The sequence below is a fragment of the Pan troglodytes genome, chromosome 15, assembly GCF_028858775.2.
Source record: "Pan troglodytes isolate AG18354 chromosome 15, NHGRI_mPanTro3-v2.0_pri, whole genome shotgun sequence".
Classification (NCBI taxonomy): domain Eukaryota; kingdom Metazoa; phylum Chordata; class Mammalia; order Primates; family Hominidae; genus Pan; species Pan troglodytes.
Window position 1 is genome coordinate 61331764 of NC_072413.2, and position 21362 is coordinate 61353125.

Consider the following 21362-nt stretch of genomic DNA (forward strand, 5'->3'; position numbering starts at 1 on the left):
CAGCCCCTTGATCCTGTTAGCTTCCAATTTTTCATTCTAGAGCTCCAAAGAGCTTCATTTTAAACAGAATTCCAGAAAGCTTAATTTAAATTACACAACTGTGCAAACAAGAGAAACCAACTCTAGTGAACTTAAAATAAATAAGAAAAGGCCAGGCGCAGTGGCTCACACCTGTAATCCCAGCATTTTGGGAGGCTAAAGCAGGCAGATCACTTGAGGTCAGGAGTTCGAGACCAGCCTGGCCAACACAGTGAGACCTCATCTCTACTAAAAAATATTAAAAAATTAGCTGGGTGTGGTGACACATGCCTGTAATCCCAGCTACTCAGGAGGCTGAGGCACAAGAATCACTTGAACCAGGAGGCAGAGGTTGCAGTGAGCTGAGATTGCACCACTGCACTCCAGCCTGGGTGACAGAGCAAGATTCCGTCTAAAAAAAAAAAAAGAAAAAAGAAATGAGAAAAAAGTCTGGAGAACAGGCTCAGACATTAGCACGGCAGGACTGCCCCAGTCAGGCTGACATGGGATGGCCCTGGACAGTACAAGCCATCACTGGTACTCCCGCCCTCTGGCACTAAACAGTTCTGCTGTGCCTCCCCTACCAGACATCGGAGGCTTCCAGTGGAACTCTCCTCATGACACAATGAAGTGACGCCTCTTTTAGAGGCATTACTCTAGATTCTACAACTCCGAAAAGGAGTGGGAGTTGAGCTCCAGATTTTCTCAAGAGTAGGAAAGAGATTCAGGTGTTTGGCAGTTGAAAACCCAAAAAAATGAGTACCAAATTAGTAGCACAGCTGCAACTGGAACCCACATCTCATGGTCATGAGTCTGGCCTCTCTCCCCTCTGCTGTAGTAAGTTGTTCTATCTCAATGAAGACAAGGCTAGAACTGGCTAGAACTCAGATCCTCCGGCTCCTCCACCGGCTGCAATGCTGTCATTCATGAAAGTCCATAGATTTGCCATTATGGCTGATCAAGAATGGAGAACAGCCAATTATTTCCCTCTTCTCTATTTAGATTATTTCCAGTTATTGTTACCCTGTAGGAATCTAGATGTGCCAGCATTTGTAGAGATGCCTGGCTGATAAAATGTCAAATAAACCAGCTTTCAACTTCTATCCATAAAGTTGTAGCAACTCAGGGCTAGAAGGGACTCTGCCAAGGCATCAGGGCAATGTTTCTTAATCCAAATATACTCAGAATGGGCCTGGGTACCTCTTTTGTGACTCTTGATAGTACTGGCCTAGAAGGGGACAATCTATAGACATCTCCTTATGCTTGAGGAGTGCTAGGCTGACCTGCAGCCCCTCAACATGCCAGACCACAAAGGGCAAATCCTTGCTTGGGAAGTAGGTGATGTCCCTTCTTCCCTGCACACACACACACACACACACACACACACACACACACACATAGACCCTCTCATTCCAAACTGGTGTCCTCTCACCCTCCAGGAAACTCCACTCCTCACCACATGAAAAATGAGGCTGTAGCTTCTGCCCTTATTCATATCTGGCAATGTCTAGTATCTGCATAAGCCAGATGCGAATGAACATTTTCCTAAGCACAGATTTTTTATGGCTCCAAAGGGAGAAGGGTGTTCTGCTGAGTGACAGGAAAATGAGTTTCCAATTCCAATTCAGTCTCTCCACTGGCAATGGCTGTGGTCATTTTCCTCTAAAATTCTTTGCATGCAAATAAATCCTGTCCAAGTAAGTGTTAATTTTCCAGCTAGAAAGCATGGGCTGGTCTGATATGACAGAAGTACACTCTTCTGAGCTATTCCTTCAGCCAAATACCTGGTGTGATTGAGCCAAAGTAGCCTCTACCCCATCTTGGCCTCCTTTGGTTTTGAAGACCTTGCAGTAGCCATCCTAGACCCTTGACACCAGCTCCAAATAACTTCCTCTGATGCTTAGCTCTTTCTCTTGAAGATAATACAGATTATCCCCCATACCAGATAATGCTGCAAGCAGTAATGTCTCATATTTCTGCCACATACCTTATTCATTAGCATCCTAGGTGCTGTAATAAATCACCACCAAGTGGTAACTTACTCTTTCACCCTTCTCATGGCCAGAAGTCCAAAAGCAAGGTGTGAACAGGGTTGGTTCCTTCTGAAAGCCCTGAGAGAGAGCCCATTCCATCCCTCTCTCCTAGCTTCTGAGGGCTGCCAGCAGTCCTTGGCTTGGGGCTACATAACTGCAATCTTTGCCTCTGTCTTTATATTACCTTCTCCTCTGTGTGTCTGTGTTTCTGTCTCTCTCTTTTATAGGGGCACCTGTCATTGGGTTTAGGGCCCACCCTAAATCCAGAATGATCACATCTCAAGATCATTAACTTGATTATATTTGCAAAGACCCCATTCCAAGTAAGGTCACATTCATAGTTCCTGGTGGACGTATCTTTTGGAGGGGCACTATTCAACTCACTACACTCAAGAGAAGAGAATATAGGAAAGCCCAGCTGCTCTTAAGAGGAGACAGGCAGGGGTGGAGAAATGGTAAGGAGGCTCTACTCAGCCAGCCTGTCCTCCGTCTCTGGACAGGTCACACTCCAGGCTTGATGGTGAGACATAATGTGACACAACTTGACGTAAATTGGAAACTACTTTTTAAGAGTTAATAAGAATTATCTTTTTTTTAAAGAATTAGCATTTTCTACTTAGCAAGAGACTCTAAAACTGCCTATATATCACATCAACTAAAATGATCATTACCTATATGACCTGTCCTTGGGAGCCCCATCTCCATCCAAAAAGGGAAACAGACTGTGAGTTTTTTGTTGTTGTTTTTTTGTTTTGTTTTGTTTGAGACAGAGTCTCGCCCTGTTGCCCAGGCTGGAGTGCAGTGGCACAATCTTGGCTCACTGCAACCTCTGCCTCCCGGGTTCAAGCGATTCTCCTGCCTCAGTCTCCCAAGTAGCTGGGACTACAGGCGCCTGCCACCAGGCCTGGCTAATTTTTTTACTTTTAGTAGAGATGGGGTTTCACCATGTTAGCCAGGATGGTCAGATTGTGAGTTTTAATTAAAGTTGGTTGGGAGGTTGGACAAACACTATCAGGGGTAAATATAAGGTAGGGCCAGCCACCGTCGAAGGAGCCTTCCTAATAGTGAGGGGTAAAAATGAATCTTCCAAAAGAGAAAGATAATATATTTACATAACCGTAGAGAATAGGATCCTCACTAGGACTAAGGATTACATCAATCTGGATGAAATGGAAACATCTGTAAGGATGCTGCTGCTCATGCAGTAGCAATTTGCCATGCAGAAGAATGATGTACTTGGTCAACCGTGATGTAAGGACGCCGATGGAAGGACATGTCCATGACATTCAAGACATCATGCTGAATTAAGCTCATGAGATACATACCAAGTTAGACAGGCATGATCCTTAGGGCACTCAAATGTCTGGAGATTTGTCACTTTGATCTGCTACAGAGAAACATTCGAGATTAGTAGGGACCAACCATCAACGCCAAGCAGCACTCCTGAGCTGCGGGAGGCCCCCAGCTGGTATCCCGAGGCTCACCTTCAGGGTGTATCCCCAGGAGTGGACATCGGCCATGGCGTGCCATGACAACTTGGCTTGTTAGAAGCAGAATATGGTTTTTCCAGCCTGAAGCCTTTTTATCATGTGTCAGGAAGCTTGAGGTGCCCTGACTGCCACTCGAGGGGACAGTCATCATGAGAGCTGCTCATCCTACACGAAGGTCAGTCTGCTGGAGGAAATATGTGGGCAGTGACCCAAGGGCCTGCCGGGTAGTCCATGTCTTTTCAGGCGGATTAAGAATCACAAAGCGCAAAGCCATCTCCAAATGTCCCATCCCTAATTCCCCTTTAAGCCACTCTCACCCAGTTGTGTCCTCCTTGATGCTAATATTTCCCAAGAACCCCAGAATCTATACCAATAACTTAGCTTCAAGAGAATTTGTCCTACTCACGAAGCACAGAGATAGTGAACCCTAAAGGCATATAAATGTGCAGAGAAAATAAATCTGTCTATGATGATGAAATAACAGGGCCAGGACAACAGTATCATCCTTGCCCAAAAAACCTAACTGTCATCCAGTAGCTTTTCTTACATCTATAACCCTGCTGAAGAATGGTAAACCTTGCTCAGCACTTCTGGAATGCAAGTGAATCAACTGTCAACCTCCTTTAACTCTGCTTGATGAAAGGCTTACACAAAGCATATCAATAGAAATTTTGACACATGGAAGTGGGGTGCTACTGTGACAAATACCTAAAAATGTAAAAGTGGCTTTGGAATTGGGCAGAGATTGGATGAATGGTAGAGAAAACATAAATTGGCTCAAATAGGCAGTAAGTAGATGGGATTTTGAGGATGGCTGCTGATGAAGGTGCAGAAGGAAATAACATGTTATTAGAAACCAGAGGAAGGGAGATGCTTGGAGTGGCAGAAAGCTGAGCAAAGTTGTTTCCTGTGGTATATGGAAAGCAAAACATTAAGGAATGACCTTGGTTATGTAACTAAAGGGATTTCCAAGCAAGATGAGGAAAGAACTACCTGGCTGCTTCTTGCTGCTTATAGTAAATTGCACAAGGATACAGATAAACTGAAGGAAAACCGTTAAACAACAAAGAACCAGGACTTAATCATTTGGAAAAGTATTAGATTTCCTAGATAGCAAAATATGTTAAAATTAAGAAATCGCTTCTTAGCACTGTCAGGAAAATATGGCATGGAGAAAAGGCCAAGAGTGTGACTATACAGCCTTTTATTAGAATCTAAGACAGATCAGAGGATCAGAATAGTTTTCAGTTACTCAAAGGGCTCTTTCAACACATTAAAGGTATACCTCACAGATGCTTTAATCAAATCAGAGGGACCTGGGAAGCTTAAAACTCTTCTCCCTCAGTCTTCTCAGCAAGAGGCCAAGGTAGAGAAGGGCTATCTCAAAAAGATCTGTAAGTGTGGCTTTTGTTGAATGACACGAACCCCAATGAAATCTGTGGAAGACCTGCAAAGTTTTCAAGGAAGTTATTTCAGCAAAACCACTGCCAAATTGGACTGAAAGGAATAGAGATAGTACAAAATGTAGAGACGCATTTGGACTCCCAAAATCCTACTTACAGAAAACAAGCTGGCCGGACGTGGTGGCTCACACCTGTAATCCCAGCACTTTGGGAGGCCAAGGCAGGTGGATCACAAGGTCAGGGGTTAGAGACCAGCCTGGTCAACATGGTGAGACCCCGTCTCTACTAAAAATACAAAAATTAGCCAGGCGTGGTGGTGGGCACCTGTAATCCCAGCTACTCAGAAGGCTGAGGCAGGGGAATCGCTTGAAACCAGAAGGCAGAGGTTGCAGTGAGCCGAGATCATGCCACTGCACTCCAGCCTGGGTGACAGAGCGAAACTCCATCACTAGATGGTGACAGAGCAGAATACAGTCTCTCCCAACCTATCTTCTGTCTCTCACTCCAGTTTCTTGTTTTTGTCTTTAAAAAGAAACCAGTAAAAATTCAGCAAGCCACTCATGTATGACACACGCACTTTTCTGCAAGGATATTACACTTTGATAAACAGTAAAAATGAAAGGATGCATGTAATTTCTTCATGAAAATAAAGCCTCCCATTGATGTGTTTTTTATTCATAAGCCTTTAAAATGATTCTCCCCAGCACGTCCCTTCTCTCCCCCATCTGCTGTAATTTAGCTAAATTGTCCTTTCAGCCAGCATTTATGGATCTTCAGAGGTTTCTCTCTGTGATAATTCCTCATCAAATTACCAATAAGAAGGATATGAAACTACAGCCCCCACAAGGATGCCTGGTGACCTTCGGCCCTGAGATTTACAGTCTGCGGAAGCAATAAAGTTCCTCTCCCTCTCTTGCCGATGGCCTTCTCTCAGGTCCCTCCGTGTGGCCCCTTCCCAGCCAGCCAGACCTCCTGTAGCCAGCACTGGGCTTTCTAAAGAGACAATGTTGTTCCGGAGTTCTCACAAAGAAATTGGCCTTCCTCTGCAAATCCACAAGCTTGATTTGTTCAGTCATCATCACTTGACACTTCAGATTGCTCATTATGTGAATTCGCTATTGTCTGAGACGCTCCAGGTGCTGAAGTGCAATGGGGAACAGTGATAATATCCTTTTTGTGTCAGTGAAATAGCCTGTAAACACCTAACTCATTAACACCATCTGATGTTCACATTTCCTCATTCAAGCAAACTAGGAGGCTATTTGTGCCAGGTTTCTTTCTAATCTGGGATACAATAAACAGTGGCACAAATCAATTCCTGACCCCTGCATTCTCAAAAGCTAAAAAAAAAAAAAAAAAAAATGTATCTGGGGAGGTATCAGGCAACCTGTTCCTTCCTAACGCTTGATGTGGATCTGCTTTATCTTTATATATGTAATCACACTGGCCTCAAAGAAAGCCCCTTTATACCAATAGGCCTGTCTCAATCTGCTGAGGCTGTCTCAGGTTTGTGACACTGAGCTTTTGAAAAAAGAATGCAGGCTATTTATTTGACCCATTTTTCAGGCACTGAGACTTTACTAAAACATGGTTATGCCTCCTGCATGAACACTCTCTTCTCTCCTTTTTTGACTACTTTTAACTAATTTTCACTTCTTAAACTGTCAGTAATTGCTTCCACATTTCCAATTTGCTTATACTGCTCTTTCTTGTTTTAGCAACTCTACAGACATTAAGGATTCAGCTCTCGTTTCCACCTATACCTCTTCGCTCCCACCCTAATAGTTATAGCATCATTGTTAATTAAATCAATAATCAAAGCTTGTGACTAATATGACTGTAAATATTCTCTGCCAGCCCAGTAATATACTATGATTACTTTTCCTCTTAGAAAGCTTTTTCCCATAGAGTCTCTAATTGCCTATCTTATTCTCTTATCCTGTCTGCCATTTACATTTCATTAATCCTTTCCAATTATTGTATCAGTTTTTCTACAAAGTCCTTCCTTCAACCCTCCCCTGCCCCTTTTTTTGTTGCTTGCAGTCTTTCACCCCCATGCTTCAATCTACAATGGTTGCTTTCTAGGCCTGCTGTATAACTATCGTATTTCCCATTGGTGCCCCCCTAGGAGGGATCCACTGTTTCCTGGATCCTGTCTTCTGCCTTCTTGTTTTACTCTCTTTGTTTTGCTGGAGTACATCCTCAAGTAGTTTTGAACCTAAGTAAAATGCATGAGACGTAAATTTTCTGAATACAGCATGTCTAAAACCTCAACCCTCACAATTGAGTGGCTGCATATGGAAGTCTAGGTTGAAAATCACTTTTCCTTAAAAATGTAAAAGCATTGTCCCATTGTCTTTTTCACCCAGTGATACTTTTGAGGAGATCCATCATTCTGATTCTTGATTCTCTAAATGTTTTCCCCCTATTGGGAGCTTTTAGAATCTGTCTACTCTTTATTCTTCATATGTTGCGAAAATTTCAGAAGTATGTACCTTGACGAGAGTCTTTTTCACTCATTTTGATGGGCACCCAGTGGACCCTATAAATCTGAATCTGGGTAATCCTAGGTATATACCAAAGAGAAATGAAAACTTGTTATCAAACGCCTGCACACAAATGATTATAGTAACTTTATTCAAAATTATTTACCAAAAATTGGAAACAACCCAGACGTCCTTTAACTGGCAAGTAGACAAAGAAACAATGGAACATATTCAGCAATAAAGGAATAAACTATTGATTCACACAACAGGGATGAATCTTAAATGCATTTTGCTAAGTGAAATAAGATAGGTCCATTTGTATGGCTACATATTGTATGATCCCATTTATATGGCACTCTGGAAAGGCAAAACTATAGGGAGGAAAATAGATTAGTGGTTCCTATGACTTGGGCTGACAAGAGGAATTGCCTGTAAAGGAGGAGCATGAGGAAGTTTTGAGGGGCAATGGAACTCTTCCACATGGAACTGTGGTAGTAGATACCAGGTTCTATGCATTTGTCCAAACCATAGGACTGTATAAAACAAAGAAATAAATTGTGCTATATTTAAATTTTTTTTAAATCAACCAAGATGTGGAGGAAAAGATGAAAAGGAGACTATGACAAATGACTAACTTTATTACAAATTAATTATAATAACCACACTGAAGTGGACGGGGAAGGAGTTGACCTAAATTGCTGTGGAAAGCAGTGCTTTAAATGAACACTGTGAAGCTAAAGACAAAAAGAACTGTATACAAATGCTGTACTATAGTTGGTAAATTTGTTTCTTATTATAGGTGTTGGTTAAGAACTCTGAAACTACCTTACTTGTATATTAAAGTTGAACAAATAAGTAAATATATTACAGATCATATTACCAGTTTTATCACTGTTGGAGAAGGGAGTTACTAATAAGGAAAGAGAGAGGCTAGAATGAACTCTGTGGTGCTGGATTAGAGTTGGAGGTTTTAACAATGTATTCATGTTTTTAAAAATATAGGCAGATAAATATGGAAACACAGATGTGTGTATGCAGTAGTGTACAAACATAAATATCCTAGAAATCTCTACTGGGAGGGGCTAGAAACAGCAGCAATGAACACATCTAGCATCCAGATCTTGGTTTCTAAATACCATTCTCTAATAAAAGAAAGCAAGATTCACTAGAGAACTGGTTGTTCCTGGGGCTAGGGCAGGAAAAATATAAAATAAACCTGAAGCATGTGATGGTGCCAGAAAGAAAGACAGTGCTTTAAAAAAGAGGGGTGTGTGTATGGGGTGGGGTGCACACATCAAAAGGTCATAGGAGCCAACCTAAAAAAGCTCCCAATGGAACAACTTAAACAAAATAATAATAGTACTGGATTATAACCCAAAGGATAAAATTAAATCCACAAGTCCACATAGATATAAATATGTGAAGAAATAAATAAACGGGGAAGAAGCAACTACTCTTCCTTACAGAAGAATTTCAATTCGTAAATTTATTAGGAATGACAGAAAATAGAAAACTGCCATTAGAACACTGTACTAAAAATTAGCAGACAAGAGTTTAAGCAGAAATAGACATTTACATAGTCTCTAAGTATTTCCTCCAAAGTATTTAGTAATTATAAAAAGAAAAATAGTAATTTTATGGTGCAAAGTCCTTCTAAACAGAACCATAGCCAAATGATCAAGGTTAACATCACCAGCAATACACACTGACAACATGTACCCCCGATATCATGCACTGAAAGAGGCATATCATCTCTGAAATGCCTTTCCAAACAATGTATTCACTGCAATCTAATCATGAGAAGATATCAGAAAAACCCAAATTGAGAGACTTTCTGAAAAGCGACTGGAGAAGTACAAAAGTATCAGTTGTGGAATTTAGGGAAAGACTGTGGAACTGTCACAGATTGGAAAAGACCAAGGAGACATAACAATTCAATATAATGCGGAGTCTGGATTGAATTCTGAAAGACAAAAAGGGCATTAAAGGAAAGACTGGTGAAACTGGAATAAGTTCTGTATTTTAGTTAATAGTACTGTATCTAAGACAATTGTACCAAGGATAAATGTTCTACGGTTATAGAAGATGTTAACACAAGGGGAAGCTGAGGAGAAAGTAGGGTACTCAGGAATTTCTGGTACTATTTTTCAACACTTCCCTAAGTCAAAAATTATCTAAAAATAAAAAGTTTCAAAAACAAATTTGAATTAAAATGAGTCATTTTAAATAAGCTAAGTTACAAGTATAACAGCACAGAACAACATGAACCATTGAACAACATGGGTTTGAATAGCACTTATACACGGATTTACTTCTGCCCCTGCCACCCCTGAGACAGCAAGACCAACCCCTCCTCTTCCTCCTCCTCCTCAGCCTACTCAACGTGAAGATGACAAAGATGAAGGCCTTTATGCTAATCCATTTCTACTTAGTGAACAGTAAACATATTCTCCTTATGATTTTCTAAATAACATTTTCTTTTCTATAGCTTAAGAATACAATATATAATACATATAACATACAAAACATGCAAACATACAACATATGTTAGCTGACTTTTTATGTTACTGGTAAAGCTTCTGGTCAGTAGGCTATTAACAGTTAAGCTCTTGGGGAGTCAAAAGATTTTCGACTGTGAGGGGAGTCAGTGCCCCTAACACCCATGTTGTTGAAGAGTCAACTGTGTATGGCAAAATTCGTGACAGTGATATGTAAATGGCTGATGTGTGGGAACCTATAATAATCTTGACTTAGCACGATGCCTGATATGCAGAATAGATATGTGTCAGGGGAAAAAACTATGGTTCTTCATAACATAACCTTTGAGGGAAGATCTGCTTTCAGAATATCTGATTAAAATCCTAATAAACCTCCTCTTGCAGATAAACATGATAAAATCTAGCCAAAATACGAAGAACAAAGTGCAAAATACAAAGGAAGGAAGGCAACTAGAAAGCCCTGAAAAGCATATTCTGGAGGGAAGTCAACTCGGGAAGAAAAGGATGATACTGGGTAAGCTTTCCATGTTTATGAGTTTGAGGCTGAGAGTTAGCACTACGTGAGGTAGAACACCAACAGAAAAACTGTCTTTCCGGCCTGAAGAACCAGAGGAGAGAGTTCGGAGCAACCACAGACACTGGGAGTGAGGGTATACCCCACAAAAGAGAGAATCAGAAAAGAGCAAACGAAATCCTGCATATAACTTAGCCCAAATCTATGGCTAACCCGGCCCTTGCATGCCTGGAACAAACTCCAGGAAAGGACAAAATAATAGAACTGAGATTTGAGCTTCAGCTGCTGCCCCAGAGGAGGTGGCAGTTTGAGTTCTTCCAAGTTAATTGTTTGCTAAAACAAAATAATCAAAACTCTTCAGAGGAATACTACAGAATACAAAGTTCCCATAACATAATATTCAAAATAGCCAGGACAGGATCCAACATTGCTTGACCTATGAAAAACCAGGAAAATGTGACAAATTCTCAAGAAAAAGACTTAAAAACAGATCCTGAGATGACCCTGATGTTGGAATTTGCAAACAAGAAATTTATGACTAATATTCTAATTATGCTCAGTGATGTTAAGAAATAGTGAATGATGAGACAGGCAATCTCAACAGAGAAAGAGAAACTATAAAAATGAACCAAGTAGAAATTCTAAGGTAAAAAATGCAATATCTAAAAGAAAAAATATACTGTATGGGCTTAACAGCAAATAAAGATGACAGGAAACAACCAGTGAACTTAAAGATAAATCAATAAGTTATCCAATTTAAAGAACACTGAAAAAAAAAAAGACACTCTTTAAAAAAGAACATGGCACACTCACTAAGATGACAACAACAACAATAATAATGAGAAAATGAGTCCTGGCATGGATGTGGAGCAATTAGAACCCTCTGCTGGCAAGAATGTAAAATAGTGCAGCTGCTGTGAAAAAGTTTGACAGTTTCTCAAAAAGTGAAACAGCAATTCTACAATTACCAACATATCCAAAAGAATTAAAAATAGGTATTCAAACAATAACTTAAAACGAATGTTCCTAGAAGCACTATTTATAAAAGCCATACAGTAAAAATAACCTAAATGCACATAAACTGATAAATGAATAAATAGATGGTATACCCATGACAGAATATGGTATATCCATGACAGAATATTATTCAGCCATTAAAAAGAATGAAGTACTCGTATATGCTACAACATAAATGAACCTCAAAAACATGCTAAGTGAAAGAAGTCAGACACAAAAGGTCACATACTGTATGATTCCATTGATATGAAATATCCAGAATAGGTAAATCCATAAAGGCAGAAAGCATATTAGTGGTTGCCAGGGGCTGAGGCAGGAATAGGAAGTGACTGCTTCACGGGTACTATGTTTCCTTTTAGGGGGAAGAAAATATTTTGAACTAGAAAGAAATGATGGTTGCATAATATTGTGAATATATCAAATGCCAATAAATCATACACCATAACATGGCTACTTTTACTATTTACTATTGTGAATCTCATCTCAATTAAAACAAATTTTTAATCAACAGTACCTCTGTGACCTATAGTACAATACCAAAAAGTTAATACATAATTAGTGTCACAGAAGAAGGCAATAGAAAGAATGGGGCAGAGAGAATATTTGAAAAATAATTATTTCAAATATTTGACTAGAAACTTACCAAAAACATCATGAAAGATTATAAATTTAGAGATTTAAGTTCAATGATACACACACACACACACACACACACGCACACACACAGAGAGATCTAGATTCCTTTCTTACAACCTACACAGATGTTTATCCCAGAAATTTAATGTAATTAAGCACAATAAAACAATCATATCATTTTAATATATTTAAAAAGTATTTAACAAATAACATTCTTCATGATAAAAACTCTCAGCAAACTAGAAATAAAAAGGTACCTCCTCAATCTGATAAAAGGCATCTAGGAAAAACCTACGGCTAACAACACATTTAATTAAGATTAAATAAATGAAGAGCAATACCATGTTTATGGATTATGTCTTAGTCCATTTTGTGCTGTTGTAACAGAATACCAGGGACTAGGTAACTTACAAAGAAAAGAATCTCACAGTTCTGGAGGCTGGGAAGTCCAATATCAAGGTGCTGGCATCTGGCAAGGACCTTCCTGCTTGTCATCCCAAGATGGAAGGCAAGATGTGGAGGTAAAAGGGGGAGGACTGGAGAGGGAGGGAGGGAGGGAGCAAGAGAGAGGGAGAAAGAGAAAGAGACAGAACCAAACTCACCCATTTATTAAATAAAATGAATCCACTCCCTGTAATAACAAGCCCACCCCCAGTCTCCCAGTAATGGCATCAATACATTCATGAGAGCACAGCACTCATGTAACCCCAATCATAATCCCACCCAGGCTTTTTTTTCCCCTTTGGTAGACATGCTGCTTCTAAATTTTATGTAGAAATGCAAAGGACTTAGAATACCGAAAGCAATTTTGAAAAATACAAAACTGAAAGACAACTTGATTCAAGACTATTATAAAGCTACAGCAATCATGACAGTGTGGTTCTGGCATAAGGATAAAAATATCAACCATTAGAACAGAAAAGAGAACCCAGACTTAGATATACACTTTTAATATATCTTATCTTTCTGATAAGAAAGCAGTTCTTTGGGGAGACTTTTCAACAATTGGCCCCACAATAACTGAATATCCACATGGAAAAACTGGACCTAGATTCCTATTTTACAAACTACACATAATAATACAAGATGAATCACAGACCTCAATATAAAAGCTGAACTTATAAAGCTCTTACAGAAAAACGTGAGAGAATATTTTTTGGCCTGGGATAGGAAAATGGGGGAAGAACCGTTTCTTAGGTCACAAAAAACAATCATAAAAGCAAATAATTCTGCCTTTCCGAGAATGTGTATTGTATAATGAACACGCATCATAGAAGAATCAATCATGTACATTTAGACCCATTATTTAATTTGTGAGTCTCAATTTCCCCATGTGTTTAATAAGGCTAATAATCTCATTGATTTTTTTTTGTAATAATAAAATTGAGAATCTATCCAGAGGTTCTCTCATTTGGCTGATAGGCAATAAATGTTTATCTACTCTTGTTTCCAGTGGTCCACAAAAAGTATGTGCCTAATAATAAAAAAGCAATACTTTCTCCAAAAAAAATCATTTAAAAAAAGTCAAACTAATTCCCCTTTAACAATCACATACTTCGGTCTCCCTTAAAAAACTTTAAAAGTATAATGTAAACTTCAACAGAAACATTACTTATCTAATAGACATACTACTTATACAAAAATCTGTATCTTTAGTGTACATTTACTTTGCATCCATTCTTGTAAATATTTACTTATAGACAGGAAGCAACATTATGCAAAGAATTAAATATTTTCTTAAAATCATCTCTTAAGTCTCTTGAACCCTAAAATTTCTGTTACAAGTTTCTTCTTTCTAACTTACCAAGAGGTTGATCTTCAGGTGCTACAAGTGGTTATGCTTTGAAATACAAAATTGCTGACATTTACAAGGGCTTTTCCCTTCCAAACCCAGATTAATTTTAATATGAAATATTAATTGGTTAATTCCACATGGTTCCAATTTGATGTAACTTAATTAGCTAAGGGCGTAGATCACACCTAAATCAAATACTTTACAAAAAAAAAATATATATCCCATGGTAGCTTAAAGACAACTGCAAATCACTGAAAATACTTCTCATTGATTCACAGTGAGGACTATGCCCCCTCCACTTGAATCTGAGCAGGCTCTGTGACCGCCTGACCAATAGAATATGATGGAGGTGATGCCATGATAGTTTCTGGGCCCAGGCCTCAAAGAAGAGGCAGTTTCCACTTCCTGCCTCCTAGAACCCAGCTGCCATGCTGTGAGGAAGCCCAAGAAGAAAGTACTGTGAGGAAGAACTGAGACCCCTGGTTTAACTCCAAGCCAAATGTCAGCACTAACTTGTCAACCATGTAAGTGAGCCATGTTGAAAGTGAAGTTTCCTGCCCCACCTGTGACACCCTGGTTGACACTTGAGGATCAGAGACACGATGTTCTTGCCAAGTCCTTCCCAAACTATAGATTTGTGATGAGAATAAATTGTTGTTTTTCTAAGCCTCTACTTTTGGAGTAGTATGTTATACAGCAACCGATACTGGACCATTTCCCAATATTACATACTCATAATCATAAACTGACTTCTCAAAATGAAAGCCTGAACATACCAACCCCAATGCCTCAAAGCTAAGTTAATCAAATCTAATATTTGTATGGTTCAAAAGGCCACGGAGTTCAGAAACAAACAAACAAAAACAGCCAGGCACCTGAAAACTCTTCACTGCTTCTTTATTATGATGCACCCACAGTACAGAACCTCTCACACATCTGTGAAAGGGGAAGGTTACATTTCTTTTTGGGGAGCACCTTCATTTTTGTTTCTGTTACCACTTTGAAGAAAGCAAATCATTTCCAAAGAAAAACATTTTAAATTCCAAGTGTTTTAAGACTCAGCTTGTATTTTGTGGTGTTTGAAAAGGAAGTAGCATGTTTTAGCCAGAGGTGGAAGATTGTTTTGTGGCATTTTAAGTTTGATGTGGATCAGAAGTCTTCACTGTCTGGTTGAACCAGTCTATAATTTTCATATGCAACTTTTCATATCAAAAATGTTTCATTTTTACCTCTACTCACAAAGAGATGCTGTTTAAAAAAAAACACACACACAGTTAAATTTAAAACCGATCATGAACCACAGCATTACTAACAGGGAAAATGAACTTTTGCTGCCCTCTCCTGCTAAAACAATGAAATACTAAAATACCAAAAGATTTATGAAGCTAAAGCGAAGTCCTCAAACCAAAAGCAACAGACATGTCATTCTCATTATACTTCAATCAAAAATCAGACAACCAGAAAATGCATTGGTAATATTTATATTTGAAAATTCCCCATTGATACATGAGGTTTGGATTACAACTTATTTACAATAAGTGATTTCAAAAAAAGTAAAGAAAGAGGAAGGGAAGAGGGAAGGAGGAAAAGAGAAGCTGAGAGAGAAAAAAAAAGAGAAAGGTGGGGGAAGGAGGGAGGGAAGGAAGAAAAGGAAACCTATATTCATAGACATCATAATATGGGATGTTTATTTCCAAGAGAGATACTACTGCTGCTATCGTGCACAAGAAGCAGCACAAATTAACATTCCGCTAGATCACAATTTGCTCAACTTTCTCTCAAGATGCACAATCCTTCTTTGAGGTTTTCAAAATTAAATACAGAGGAATATAAAATGCAATGCCAATATACCTACTACAAAAATCTTTGTGGCTCATTCCTTAACTCCACTCAGAGAAGCAGCTGAGCCAGAATACAAAAATAAAAATATTGATGTGCAAATAAAACATCAGTGATCATGTCTGGTGCCACCTTTTTGTTACAGGTGACTGTCACTTTATGATAACATTGGTAATAGCATCAAAAGAGAATCTCTTCATTTCCTGGGCCAGGTCAGTGCATCCAATTAAAAGGAAAAAAGGAAAACAAGGAAAAAAAACCACCCCAAACCCCAAAAAACTCTAAACACTTAAAAATGCCAATAACATCCATACATCCCTTTCCCATCCCACCCTCATCCCCACAAAAAAATAAAAAAGCTTTTAAAGCTCTAAATATACTTTTTTTGTTTCTTTCCATAGTGTGATTGAGCCTAGGGCTATACATTTAAGTATAGCAGGTGCAATTACAAGCAAGTCCTGGCTCTGCACCCTGGACTATCCCACGCATAGGAGGTACAAAATAAATTAAACCCTTTCATTTAGGCAAACAAGCCCAAGATGAAGGAGCATAACCCTGCTTGTGAGTATCCAGCGGCATCGAGGGTATTATTTATTTCTTTTTTTTTCTTTTCTTTTATAAAAAACAGTCAAATGTTAGGGAGAGCAAAATAAAATAAAATTTAAAAGGACAAAAACTCAACACTGAAGGAAAACAACTGGGGATACTTCACAATGAGAAAAAGGAATGCATGCTTGATTCAAAGTATGAGATGGGTGAATTCACTCACATAGTTGTTCTAGGCCCACAGCCTAAGGCCTCAGCGTCATTCTAAACCACAGGGTTGTGTGTATTTTTCTCTTCCAAAGACACTCTTAATCCTATCCCTGAAACCAATATGGTAAGGATAAGGTTGGAGTGATCATCACTCACTAACTACAATATTTGCTATTTAAAAAATATATTTATATATAGTTCTGGAAATTATGAAGCAAACAAAATATAACACAAAGATGCATTTGTCACAATTAACTCAAGTTGCAGCAACAGCAGAATCGTGGGAAGGGACAGAGAGAGAGGGCTGCTGCAAATGCAGCAAGTACGTCCTGAAATATGTCACATAGTGCAACAGTCAGATTACCTCAGTTACTCTGCGTCACCGCACACAACATGACTAATGTCACATTGTCACTTTCCATTAAAAAAGAAAAAGACAGTGTTTCTTCTCAGAAGTTGCCCTACGAATTTTAGACATATAGCTTTAATTGATTCTATAAATATGTCTAAAATGTGGCTTTATTCTTCTCAGTTTGGAATGATCAACATACAAAATTGACATCAAGGAGGATAGCTGTAAGTGTTCACCTTTACTCTTGAAGACAGGGTAAGGTGCAAAAAAGGATCCTGGCCTTTCTCATTTCAAATGACTGCATTTCATTCCAATGGGCAGAGATTCTTCATAAACCTGTGATTTTAATGTCTTCTACCTAAAAAGATGAATTAATGGCAAACAAAAGTTTACACTACATAAACTAAATATAATGCAGAGTTGAAACTAAAGGGCTAAAATGACAAGGGCTAAAAAGGAGTAGATTTGTTACAAATTTATTTTTTATCACTTTGTTCCAGCATTTTTAAAGTCAGTTGTTTCGTCTTTGGCAGCCTCTGCCAACTTTACAGTGAATCCCCATCAATGTTCTTTAAAAAAAAAAAAAAAAAAAACTATTAATTCCATTAAACCATGTTGCGTCTGGTGTCGCATATGACTTTTTTTTTTTTTGGAATTAACAATGCCAGTTTTGTTTGTTTTTTTACAAAGTTACCGAGATGACAACATCCATAATTAGCTGACTCTTACGTACACACTGTGACCTGATCATCCTGAAAAACTTTAGGGGGGAGAAAGGTCAGCAGCTTTTCTTTCTTTTTCTTGAAAATAATAAAACTGCGTATTCTACTTTATATTTAAATGTAAGGGAGAAAATATACAAGCCCATATTCATACTGTATTTCTGTTAAGAGCAACAATAGTTCATATGTTCATGTTTGCTACTATCACAATTCAACATATGAACACAGATCAGCTCTATACCATGAATACTGCTGGAAGTGATGGTTTAGGATTACCAGCTCACTGCTGCCATGACCATAACAAGCAAATGCATCCTGGAAATAAACCTCCAAACACATATCTTTCAGTACATAATAATGCAACTGCATTAGGTAAGTACATACTGTACACAAATTTTATCAGCAGTTTACCTACCCAAGATGTAAGATTCTTCATTTAAATACAAAGCAGAGAGCCAATAAGATATATATATATATATATATATATATATATATATAAAATACAGCCCTAGATTTTGTTTTTTTGTTTTTTTTCTTAAACAATTTGGTCACGATGCACCTTTGATATAAAAGCATTTTTAAACTTTATTATTAATACTCAGGACATTAGGAATTTCCAGATTTTTTTCAGTAGCATTTGTAGAACCACTTTTGGTAACAAATACAGTAGTTAGGAATATGCATCCAATTCAGAATGCATAATAATGTTTATCCTGAATCCTTTCCGGCTAAAAACAGGGCTGGCGCTGTGATGAGATATAGAACGAGAATCTACAAAAAACACTGTAACATGTTTGTTTTTTCCCAGAGGCTACATCCTCTTTTGCTGGAATACTTTATAAATACATATTAAAAAGTAAGGCAACAACTCCAAACAGTCCAAGCTGTTTGCTCAACTCTTTTCCCAATTAGATTTGCAATCCCGGCGATCAATTTCATGGTTGTATTGTTCAGTGTTTGTCTTTCTTATTTCAAATGGTCCAAAAGGATGTTTTTCTCGCATTTCTAAAACATCTCTGGTATGTGTGTTCAATATATGCAACTAATACTGGTCAGGTACTGAAGCCTGTGATGTCCCAGTGCCTGTTTTCAAAGGATTCAAGACATTGATTTGGATTCACCATAAACTGATGCATGAATCCGATATTCCCTTCCCTACTATGTTTATCACCTCTTCTCTCTTAACTCCTAATTTTAAAACTAAAGGAGTACCAGGACTACCTGGTTACTGGAAAGATGTTCACCCCAGTAAACAAAACTTTTATCAGGGACTTTTATAATTCATGACCCCATTCCACGTGGACATTCAACTCAGGAAGATGTGCAAAAGAAAAAGATGTCAAATTACAGTCAAGTTATCCAGAGGAGGATGTTATACAAACTTATAAGGAAATGACAGTCTTTTTTTCTTCCTTTACTATAAATACATTTAACAGCTTAGCAGAAAGACAAGCTAAATTTAAGATTGTTCACATTTGAAAATTGTTTCATACTCTCTGCTAGTGATAAATAAGGAACTCCCGATAATGGAATTTTAACATAGCAATTTCATCAACAGATCTTTGAAGACCGATTTTTTTTTTTTAAAAGAGGGTTAGAACAATGATTATGTTTGCAAAGTTCTGAGAAGTCCATCTACTGTCCAAACTTTGGATTGAAGTCCTTATTTTGTTTTTTCCTTTACTTAGAGACAGGTATATACAGTGCTGCTGTAATAATGAAACAAATGTGAAATCTACTGTAAAGTTGCACAATACAGAAAACTGTTGCTCCATCTTCTACTACATAAACGTGTGACTCCACAGGTTAGTAATGTTGTTGTCATTGTTTTTGTTAAGTTGGAATTATTCCATCACGTCTAAGACCTCTCTTTAACTCCAGATCCTCCAATTTTTTCCACAATTCTTCACGCTCCTTTTCTTTCTTTTTCTCACTGAGGAAGAAACAGAATACAATGTAAACAGCTGAGGTTTAATGAGATTATGCAACAATGAATATTTTACAATTTCACCTTAACACTCCTTTATACTTAGCTTAATTGAGAAAATTAACTTTAAAATTACTAAGAAACAAAAATGGGAATGACTTATATGCATCAGTTATTGTAAAATCAAGGGCATATTAGTGATTTTCACTTGCAGCTTAGTAAGAATCTTAATTTTTCTTTATCTCCAAATAGTTTCTCAAAAAGGATGCTGGAGATGACACTGATACAGAGAATATAGTAGGTCAAGAAAATATATCTGCTCTTTTATTCCTATCTATTTTTCCCACCTCATGCATATTTAAATTCTTCAGTAGTTTAGAAGAAACTGAAAACTTGTGATTTCACTTTTAATGATCTGAAAAGAACTTGGTTGATATTATTATGTATTAAATTTTAATGCATCAAGCCTTCAAATTGGGTTCAATATCAATTTCACTGATTTTAAATTTAGTGATTTTCAGACTTTGAGATTTCACTATTTGGTAAAACTTCCCCCAAAAATTAGATGTCCAAATTAGAATCGACAAACTTTATATTTTGCCAAGGACATTTTAAAATTACATTTTTACAAAAAAAGGATTTTTAACATCAACCAAGTAGGAAGTACATGATGCAGGAATATAAGACTATATTGTAAGTTAAATAAATTCACATTTATTAAAAATAATTCACTACACTGTCTCTGGTTTTTTTCCATGTTGCAGCGAACCAATAAAAAGCAGACCCAGGCTGGGCGCAGTGGCTCACGCCTGTAATCCTAGCACTTTGGGAGGCCGAGGCGGGTGGATCACCGGTGAGACCCCGTCTCTACTAAAAATACAAAAATTAGCCGGGCATGGTGGCGTATGCCTGGAGTCCCAGCTACTTGGGAGGCTGAGTCAGGAGAATCGCTTGAACCCGGGGGGCGGAGATTGTGGTGGACGGAGATTGCAGCGAGCCGAGATCACACCACTGCACTCCAGTCTGGGGGACAGAGCAAGACTCCGTCTCCAAAAAAAAAAAAAAAGGCTGATCCAGATTAACATTCATAAATCCAGGAATTCAGATAATTCCTGAAAATGGGGGCTCCACCATCTCAGGCATGGGGATGTAATCCATGCACTACCTCATTTAGCAAGGATTTAAAAACTTCAGCCACAGTACAATTTCTACGCAGGGAAATCCACATGGGTTGAGTGAAATTTGTATGTAATTCCAATGCCTCATTTTTTTTAAAACATTATAACCAATGTTTTTTAAAAGTTATATTAATATCTAGAGCAATAGAGATTAATCTTCAACCCCTCCAACTCCCAAAAAACTCAAGAAAAACCTAAGTAATTTTATATTCTTATTCCACTAGAGACTTGAGGAAATGTTGAATTATAATGCCATAATAGTCTGGTATTAACCAGAAATGTTTAAGACCATATGGGAGCACAAACCAGTGGAACTATTTACAATAAATGTTTATGGCTTAGTAAAGCCATATGGTAATTAATATCATGATCTAATAGGTAATATTTTCATAACTTAGGCCTTGTTTACCATAATTAGTTTCAGCTATCTCAAATACAAATCTGCACAATATAAATTTCAGTAAGCAGACTAGTTTTCATATAATTACCTATTTGTTAATTTTGACCCTGAAAAAATTGCACTTATAGGACAATAAGGGCAAGATTAGATAATCCTCCAATCTTCTTCTGGCTTTTTTGCTTTTGCTTTTGTTTTTTTCTTAGAGTCAGGGTCTCATTCTGTTGCTCAGGCTAAAGTGCAGTGGCACAATCATAGCTCACTGTAGCCTCAATCACCTGGGCTCAAGCAATCCTCTTGC

The 21362-nt window shown here is 38.0% G+C and overlaps 1 protein-coding gene across 9 annotated transcripts in view; it reads right to left on the reverse strand.

Annotated features, from left to right (window-relative positions):
* Positions 1 to 17297: 17297 nt before the first annotated feature.
* PPP2R5E (protein phosphatase 2 regulatory subunit B'epsilon) overlaps positions 17298 to 21362 on the reverse strand; it is a 169595-nt gene continuing 165530 nt past the window's right edge. For 5 of the 9 annotated variants that reach the window (XM_016926193.4, XM_024348566.3, XM_024348567.3 and 2 more), the window contains one exon: positions 17298 to 19492. In XM_016926193.4, the coding sequence (XP_016781682.1) occupies positions 19393 to 19492 (100 nt within the window). In that variant the 3' untranslated portion in view covers positions 17298 to 19392. 9 annotated transcript variants of the gene reach the window in all.